Source organism: Meriones unguiculatus, chromosome 2 (assembly GCF_030254825.1).
Source record: "Meriones unguiculatus strain TT.TT164.6M chromosome 2, Bangor_MerUng_6.1, whole genome shotgun sequence".
Taxonomy (NCBI): Eukaryota; Metazoa; Chordata; class Mammalia; order Rodentia; family Muridae; genus Meriones; species Meriones unguiculatus.
Genome location: NC_083350.1, coordinates 163,746,646 through 163,756,434, shown reverse-complemented (window position 1 = coordinate 163,756,434; position 9,789 = coordinate 163,746,646). Strand labels below are relative to the sequence as shown.

General features: G+C 41.2%; 1 protein-coding gene across 2 annotated transcripts; it reads left to right on the top strand.

The window, feature by feature from the left end:
• The first annotated feature begins 204 nt into the window (after positions 1–204).
• Tm4sf1 (transmembrane 4 L six family member 1) lies at positions 205–7,806 on the top strand. 2 transcript variants are annotated; one of them, XM_060378341.1, is made up of 5 exons: positions 205–261; positions 3,216–3,305; positions 3,480–3,625; positions 5,752–5,932; positions 7,496–7,806. In XM_060378341.1, exons 2-5 carry the CDS (start codon positions 3,216–3,218, stop codon positions 7,508–7,510), a joined length of 432 nt encoding a protein of 143 aa, XP_060234324.1. In that variant the 5' UTR covers positions 205–261; the 3' UTR covers positions 7,511–7,806. The 2 variants fall into 2 exon arrangements, with proteins under 2 accessions (XP_060234324.1, XP_021518542.1); XM_021662867.2 differs by lacking the exon at positions 205–261 and adding an exon at positions 961–1,772.
• The last annotated feature ends 1,983 nt before the right edge of the window (positions 7,807–9,789 follow it).

Below are 9,789 nucleotides of genomic sequence, written 5' to 3'. Positions count from 1 at the left end.
ATGCCACTTAGAGAGATAAGTTATGGTAAAACACAGAGAGGTGAGATTTAATCAACATTCTGTGAACAGGAACAAATAAAGGTGTCCAATGACCCCCAAGTTCATGTTCAGTACTCTATGTTTAGAGAGCTGGAGCAGTGAGGCAAGGGTGATATTTACACACATGTTCAGAAGGGGTTCTTGTCACTTGAGGGAACAAACTGGCGTCACCAGCTTCTAGACAGACTCATCTTGAGTGACTAACATATTCAGCATGTGCAGGTAAGTAGGGGACCCAAAGCAGAGCAGACAAATACGAGATTCAGGTAAAGATACCAGGCATATTCTGTTTCTATTAACCTTGCAGGCAAAGCAAGGAGTGGATGCTTTTACGGAAAGGCAGTTTCTAAGTGTTTTGGTATATATATTTTTTAATCCAGTCGTTTGCTTACATTGCTGTACCAGACTCATCAGCTATGGGATGCTATCTCTAAAGGGGACTCACAATCAAGCACAGAGACCACATACCCTGCTGTTAGAAGTGCAACAGGGTGAGGCTTCTGTGAGGACTCCCTCTGCACATACCCAGATGGTTCAGGATTTCCTACCTTTACATTAATTTATGTCTTCAGTCCAGTTGGTCTTTGTGACCTCACCATTCCTTGTTGGTGTCCCCAGCGTTTAGTGAGCTACTATGTAACCCACTCTACAGTTTGGGGGCACATCTGATCTAAGCTGGGTCTCTGGGTTCACCAGGCTTTCTCTGCTTTCTTATCTGACTGATCACCTCCCCTTCTTCCATCTTCCGCCCTAAGCGGTGCTCCGGGCTTTCCTTCTTTCCTGGCACTGCTTTGCTACACAGCATCACTCAGGAATGTTTGAGCTGTTTTGTTGCTGGATACTATCTTGCTGTGAGGCAGATGCCCTCAGGGGCGCTGACCAGGGAAACAAGCTATGGGATCTGTCCTGCCTAGCTAGCTGGAGGCAGAGGAAAGGCAGCCACTCTGTAATTTTCCCAGCAGCCTCCTTAAATCTATGGGTGACAGTGTGGACATGTTGTCTTCAACAGACAAGGAAATGAGCTCAGAGCTTAGGAAACTTGCCCCGGGTAGCAAATTAAATTAAGGATGATGTAGAAGTGAACACAGCTTCAGACTGGAAGCCATCCAAAAGGTTGCAAGAGAAAAATCACCGGCTCTTTCAAAGCCTCGAAGCGTCCCACTACTGTCTCGCAGTAGTTACTGGAAGGCTGTGCCAGACTTCCTCTTCATGCTCACCCCGTGAGCAAGCTGCACAGTGGATTACTCATTTTCTCTCTTGCCTGTGACTGAGGCTGTTTCTCACATCCTACTCCTGGTTTCGTCGTCTCAAGGATTTCTTTTGAAGGGCGGGGCATTCCTTCACATCCCTCCACCCTAACCGGAGACTGAAGTCTGGACCAATGAAAGCATAGTACCTCGTTTACTGGCACTAAAACTGGCGCTATTTAAGTGGTAGCAGGAATGAGCTGGGAATCCTGTCTGCTTTCTCCTCAAACGGGCCAACTATCTGATCTGGGGCATCCCTGAGCTGAAGAGAGGGAAAGGAGGGAAACCTGCAGGGCTCTGGCTGCCATTATGTGCTATGGAAAGTGTGCAAGGTGCATCGGACACTCTCTGGTGTGGATTTCTGTCTTCTGCATCGTAGCTAATATTTTGCTCTACTTCCCGAATGGGGAAACGAAGTATGCTCTTGATGATCACCTTAGCCGCTTTGTGTGGTACTTTGCCGGCATCGTAGGCGGAGGTCTGCTGGTAAGTCACTGGGAACTATTATCTCTAAAAGTTCCTCTCGTCTCGAATGGCAGTGCGCATTCTTCTCACGTAAGTTTTCTCCAATGCCCATCTGTAAACACTGGCTGCTGCTGCTGTTGCTGCTCTTTCTTCTGAAAGCAGAATAATACAGGGCTGTGGTAAACTTTTTGCTAATCTTATTAGATGCTGTCTTAATAAAACAAATATTTTACCTTAGAGCAAACTCTCTTGTCCCTAATGCTTTTACTTTACAGCTTGAAAAAAAAAATGTTCACCTTTAAAAGAGACTTGAGAGGCTATAGAGTTTCTGAGCTCTGGACTGGCAGTTGCTTCTCATTTGCTTCAGGGAGCTGACTAGAGTTGGCTGGCTCCAAAACAGAAGTTTGGGATGTAAATTATTCTCTGCTGCTTATTTTCAAGCAACCGTGACAGGGGAAAATATTAAGCGAGTACACTGGTGTTTTCAAATAACTGTACGTTTGCTCCTGGAGTTAGAAGTAGGTTAGCATGTCGGCTTAATGGTGGAATGTTGTTGTTTTTTGCACAGTCTGTTTTTAGTTAAAGTTGATAGGCATTTACTTGACACATTGGGGGGTGAAAGCATTAGCTTCGGTGTCAACACAGATGGGATGTAGATTCATTTGAGTTAGCTCATTTACAATGCTGGAATTAAGAACTGCGAAGAGAAATTTTATGGAATTGTTACTGTCAAAGATAATACTACTCTCCTTCCCAACTGAAATTAAGGCATCCCAGCCTGATATACGCACTCACTGTGGCACGGCATGGCGAGTGTGTTTTGAACTTAAACATCACTGTCCTTCTTGTTTCCGTAATCAATACAAATACAATTATATAAACACAGTCACTGTTTTAACATCCACTTACCGACCACTGTGCTTAGTTCTCTTGGCCTTAAACTTCCAGTAGCTCATTCTTACTTGAAGAGCCCCATGGCTGAGTTGAAATGGCACTTTTGTATCTTAAAAAAAAAAAAAAGCAATCAAGCAAACAAACAAAAAAAAGTTCGTAATTTTTTTTCCTATAGAAAAACTTTATTTTCTTTTTTCTGTATACTCAAAACGTTTCCGTTATTCTACTCAAGATTTGATCTTCTATGCTTGATTAGAGGTTGGAAGTCTGATTTAAAGACAGATTTTAGATGTAACAGTTCTCTAACAGCTTTCATATCATACGGAAAATATGTTAAAATTCTTATGAGGTGTTCACATTTACAAATTGCTATTTCACATTCTGTATGCTCACCTATTGTGCATGAAAACAAGCAAATGTAATAGTTGGCTGGTTTTCCCCCTCAGGCCTTTATGTCCATCATGTTATTTGCTTAACCCAATCCGCAGAGATAGGTAGATTTGACAGCAATGCCTACCCCCCCTCCCCCAGGGAAAGGCAGTGACTTGATTCTGCTTGTCTTCTGATCAGATGCTCCTGCCAGCATTTGTGTTCATCGGGCTGGAGGAAGATGGCTGCTGTGGCTGCTGCGGCTTTGAAAGCTATGGCAAGCGATGCACAGTAAGTCTGTGTGTGTGCGTGTGTGTGCGTGTGTGTGCGTGTGTGTGTGTGTGTGCGTGTGTGTGTGTATGTGTGTGTGTGTGTGTGTGTGTGTGTGTGTGTGTTGTATGCTGGTGGGAGTGCTTCTTTCCTGACACAGGACTCTGCCTTACTTCTTGCTTTCTCTTTCCATAGATGCTTTGCTCTGTACTGGCTGCTCTCGTTGGAATTGCGGGATCTGGCTACTGTGTCATTGTGGCAGCGCTGGGTTTGGCGGAAGGACCGAAGTGTAGTGATTACCAGGGTGTGTGGAACTACACCTTTGCCAGCACTGAGGGACAGTACGTAATTGTTCTTTTCCTAGCAACGCATCCTTAGCCACTGCACCTAAAACTAAGTCATCTCTCTAGTCATCCACCCGGTATTTCCTTACTCCAAATCACGCAGTGTGTAAGAACGGAAGGTAATCATCAGCCTGGGAAGGTTCTAACTACTCTTGAATATAGTCACTGATTTTGTTTCTCACGATGGGACTATGTGGATACTCCCATAATCATTTCTCCTTTACAATTGAGAAAAAGAGGCAGGGAAAGGTGAAGTGACTCATTCAACATCTCGTTGCTAGAAAGCGTTAGCAAATCTCTGAATCCAGGCTGTGTGTCTCACAGAGTTTAAGATCAGCTAGTGTGTGCTTTAAACCCCAATGATGTGCAGATCAAACGCAACACACATTACTAGTTTACAAGGAAGAATTATAGTACCCTTATATATTCAAAATCCACAACAATAAAAATGCCCCCAACCCATTCCTGTGCATTTTGGCTCAGGTGTAACACGCCCTTGATTTAAGTTGCCAGAAAACACAGGAAAAGTCTTATCCATTCCTATCGCTGTTTTGTGTTGGTAGTTTCCTTTTTTTTTTTTTTTTTATCAGTTATGACAAAGGAACAGAATCAGAAAAGCTGGTGGGAACTTGTATATGGGTAATGAATAAGTTTTGTCTTGGTTATTAGGGCTGGAGTGGTGGTGGTATGTCTTGTTTTAATCAAGTTGAATCTCTTATTGACTCACTCAGTTAGATGCCTGGTTTCAAGCCGGGGAAGTAAGAAGTGATAGGAATTGTACCACCAGGCCTCTTTGTGGGGTTAAGCCACCCTTCGATGTTCCCACATGATTGAGTCCTACTTCACGGAGAACCCAAATACCCTGTGGGGTAGCAAGTACTGACATTCTAGAAAAGTAATCCAATGCATCTCTTTCTCTCTCTCTCTCTCTCTCTCTCTCTCCATCTATATCTATACACACACATATATGAAGAACATCGACATACTTACAAAATTTCTCCTTTTGTGTAATTTAAAGTCACATATAATCGTGGCATGGCCTGATGGTTTCCACAAGGACAGTTCACACTGTCATTTAGCATTCTGTGCTTTTTAACAGGCACCATGTTCCACATACTGGGCTGCTGCCTGTTTAAGAATGGCCCTGCCTCCATGGCACTAGCCTTGCTGAGCAGGTGTATAACAGGCCTCCCTGGAAGATGGTTTTTGTTGGTAGCCTTTCTCTCTGCTTCCCTAATCGGCATACTCGGCATTGATCCCCTCCATCCTTGCTCTTCTGTTAGAGACCATGTTCTTGAAGGATAGGACTAGCTCCAGCTCAGATTTGAACTCACACAGCAGCTCAGTAATTTTAGCCAAACAACTGAATGAAAGGTGTTCTTCGTTGCTTCAGAGCTGTGAGCTTAGCACCACTAAAGAGGCTGACCTTAAATCCTTGTACTTTCTATTACAAATTAGCTTTTTGCTTAGAAAAATTTTTTTAAATGTCAATAATTTCATTTGAAAATAAAAACCTTGAGTTCTAACTTGGGAGAATTTGGATAATTTTCAAAGATGAAGGTATTTGGTATCTTTAATAAAGTGATCTAAATTAATATCTTAAAATTTAACATAAAGTAAAATATTTTTCAAATAAATATTGACTCAATATTGTTCTCAGACAATAATTAAGCAATGACAAAACTGGGTAACAGAACAGGAATATTCTTTATAAATTTACTACCCTCCAATATAAATTGTTCTCATTTTTCTATATCTGCTTTTAGTTTACATCCATATAATACATGACTTGGTTTTAAACATGATGCAAATATACCTTTGCCTCTTTGTTTCCACAAGAAGTTGTACATCTTTTAAAGAATGTAAAAATCTCTAATGTGAGAAATTTTAACCACCAGATTTTAGATTAGTGTCAACATTTTGTTTCAGTTTTATATCTATCACTGCAATAACACTTGGCTAAAGCTTCCCATTTGCCAGAATAGCAATTGTACAAGAATGCAGCACACAATATTGTGGTCATCCATTTCTGTGTTTCTGGGTAAAAACTTCCGAAGGAAATAAGTAGGTTATGAGATGTCTTAAACCATGACCATGTGGCTGAATTTCTCTTCTATCCACAGGTACCTTCTGGATTCCTCTACATGGTCTAAGTGCTATGAGCCCAAACATATTGTGGAGTGGAATGTAACACTGTTTTCTATCCTCTTGGGCCTGGGTGGAACTGAATTCATCTTGTGTCTCACTCAAGTAATAAATGGAGTGCTTGGAGGCATATGTGGCTACTGCTGCTCTCACCAACAGGTTAGAACCTATGTGACCAGCACTTTGTCTTACCTTCAGTTTGGGCTTCAGTCCTGAGTTTCCCAGACTGAATCTTGGTTTGTAGCTGACTCTGTGGGCACAGGAACACTTGCCTGTAGACACAGTACCTCTTTGGAGTCAAATTCCCTGTATATTTCACTTATTGCTATGAGTGTCCAGGATGCTTGCCTTCATGTTCCTAAGTACACATGAATAGTAACCAACATTGACTCCATTGGCTGTAATGCTAAACTCTTCACTGACATGCCTGACTCAAGTATTAAACAAGATGGTTCAGATCACTTAGTCAGGAGGTAACAAACTTAAATTCTTCACTTATTTTATGCCGAAGCCCTTCCTCTTAATCTATTTGCTCTATTCCCATCCTGTTGGAATCTCTGTAATTCTTTCCTAATAAGGAGTAACAAAAAAGCCTTACTCTTATGCAGTAAGCATAGAGTGCAGTGACTAGCCTTTGAAAATCCCCCTGAAAGAAACTTTATATGTGAAAGAAAACCAGGAAACTCTTATTTCCTGCGGATATGACTTAGGAGTGAAATATTCACTTGTTTGTAACAGAGAAAGTTATTTTTAATATTTTCTTTTGGTTTTATGAAAGCTATTCTTCCTAAAAACATATATTATTGAACAGATGGGAAGTTAAAACCTGGCCCATTTTGGAAAGTTTGTGGCTTTATGATATATCTAGCTCTACCTATCAGGCAAGTTCACAAGATTAAGAATTTCTTTGAGATCCTGCCAAATTTCCAAGAATTTCCAAATTTCCAAGAAAACAGCCATTTGAGAAATTTTCAGCATGGCTTTTTTTTTTTTTTTTTTTTTTTTTTTTTTTTGTGCAACTGAGGGGAACAAGGACAGAATAGAATCTTTGAGACTGATTCCTAAATGTAAACCCAAGCTCACCCTTGACACTCATATGAAGCAGAGAATAAACTTAGCTGCTGCTGGACTTTGCTTTTAGGGCACAAGCCCAAGGGGTCAGTGACAAAATTGGCTCTGTATTTTGGGAGGAGAGATAACTTTCTGAGTTAGAGGCAATCACATGAACTGTCATCGGAGTCACTGTAGAAAGAGCTCCTCCCTAACATTTAGAAAGATCTATTACCTTTGTGTACAAGACAAACGATACCCTCAGAGGACAGGGTGTTTAGTGCAGGAGAGTTGACCCCTAACTTGGTAGCATTTGATTTGAAAAGTTTCCCACAGTAAACCCACACCAGTGGGAAATTCCCATGACATTATTTTAAGTTATTCCTCCAGAGTAGGGCCCCACACAGACACAACAAGCTAATTCTGTGTTAGTGTCCCGAAGTCTCCATGAGCACTTTCTATAACTTTTCCTGGGCAAGACAGTGGGTCTGTCTTCTTTAGGAAACATTTTTGTGAGCCTTGTCTGATCTGTAATCCATGTGGTTGGCTAGGTTTGATAAAAATTGATGTCATTCTATGTTATGTTTGCTTTGAATGGGAATGTAAAGTGCACAAATGGCATTGTATGTTGACACGGATAATAACTTAATGCAAATTTCATTTTCTTTACAGAGATATGACTGCTAAATGAACACAAGACAGGACCACACGCTTCCTTTATTTCACTGTAATTTGTATATTTTTCTTGTGTTACAAAACTTTGCACTGTTGTATCATAGTCCACACATTCTGCTTTTATAACGAAATGTGCTGACAGTCATATGACGTCAGTGTTTACATTTATAAAGAAAACTTTGTTCTAAAGAATGAGGCAGCAAACTGCACTCGTTCTGAAGGTGTTTTACAGACTGAATGACTGTTCTCAGAGTAGCTGAAATGAACTCTTTAATGTTTAAGATAAAAATCACATCAACTACTGTGCATATGTGTGTTTTTTTTAAATAAACGATCTCCGATTTCCATTTTATGACCAAGAAGGAGCAAAACCCCCCAAAAGATGTATTTTACTGTTTATATGATGTTTCCCATTTGTAGGTATACAAATCTCTAGGAGGACCCTGAAGCAAGGGAAAAGCACTTGCCTGGATTTGGAAATCTCATTGAGAAAATGCGAACCCAAGTATATAAAGGGGAATATGAAAAGCTGCCAGGGGCTGTGGACATTACTAGAGGCTCAAGTGTTCTACCACGTAGAAAGCTTTTTGCCCTTCAGAGTCCAAGACTGTGTATGTAAAGAGGAAGGTCAGGATGGTTGGACGAGAAGAAAAATGAGTTGATTGCTGTGGTGGGAAAGTGGTAGAGGTAGGGCAGGGGCAGGCTGCCCACAAGGGAATGTTTCCCAAACTTGCCTGTTGAGCATACAATGAAGTATTCTCTACCATTCAGCTGTGGCTTGGGTTTTACATCTGAAATGACACCCTCTCCAGTCAGGTAATTTATAGGAGTCTCGTAGAGAGGACCTCTTCCTAACCCTTAGAAAGATCTGTTACCTTTTGTGGAAGACAAAGCCTGCATTTTCAGAGCACAGGCTTTTAGTTCCGGGGAGCTGGTTAATAGGATTTGGCTTTAAAGATTACCCACAGTGAATACACCCCAGTAGAACATGTCAGTGGCATTGTCCACAGCTCCTGATTTTCCCTCCCTGTCTGTGGTCTCCAGGTTGGGTGGCATCTATGCCACAGGCTTGCTTTCCTTTGGATCCTCTTTCCTGCTTCCCCTGCCTTATTCCCCATTTCTACTTTTTTTTTTCTATCAACAGATTAACCATGGCTATGCTATCCCTTGAGGCTATCAAGCCAGCTAGTTAGTTTTCTTTTCTGCTGAGTGCTCCAATCATCAAACTCCTAGGTAAGGTTGAATGATTTTCTCTTTTAGTGCATGAGTTACATTTTTTTTTGTTGTTGTTGTTTGGTTTCATCTTGTTCTGGTTTTGTTTTGATATAAAAAGACCCCTTTAGCTCACTGTTCAGCAGAACTACTTAGAGGGAGACAGAACTATTTATTTGTTCACGATTTCAGAGATTTCAGTGTGGGGTCATGAGCTTCACTGGACATAGGCCTGTGGTAAAGCAGAACACCGTAGCAGTAGGAGGACACTGACTACTTCATGGTAGATGGGCTAAGGAAGGGACCAGGGACCAGATAGAACCCTCAAATGCACGTTCTCCAACAACCTACTTTGTCCAATGAGGACCTATTTCCAAAGTTTCCACTATCTCCTAAAACCATCCAGGGATCAATGGTTGGACACATTCAGATCATAATGACCGGGGTTTAATACAGAGGGCTTGTCTTTGCGTGCCCATTGTCCTGGGCAATAGACAGAGAGTGAATAAAGAGTTTTACTTGCTGCCAGGTGCACTCCTCCTTTGGGCAAGGTGCCTGCTGTGGTGCCTGACCCAAAGTTCTAAAATCCTTGTGCTATGATCACTCTGGTAGTCTAGCGAAACCTGGAGACTTTTTCTCATAATACCTATAAAATAAAATATGCTGACATAAGAAGTAAATCAATATACTGGAATATTTTATCAAAGAAATTTAAAATGGGGCTACAGAGATGGTTCAGTGGTTAAGAGCACTGATTGCTATTCCGGAGGTCCTAGTTTTGAGTCCCAGCTCCCACATTGCAGCTCCACTCCAGTTCCACCCATTTCTTGCTCCACAGGTGTGGCCCACATGAGGAACACAGACATACATGGAAGCAAAACATTCATTCACATAAATAAAATCTTTTAAAATTATAAATTAAAATTATATGGTAATTGTCTTGGTATCCTACTTTGTCGCTTCACAGTGGGTATGTGTTCTAGCCACAGTCTAATAAGTAATTTACTGTACTGTTGAAACAAGATGCAATACTGAGAATTTTGAGGTACCAAAAGCAATTCAGCATGATATGAAAACAT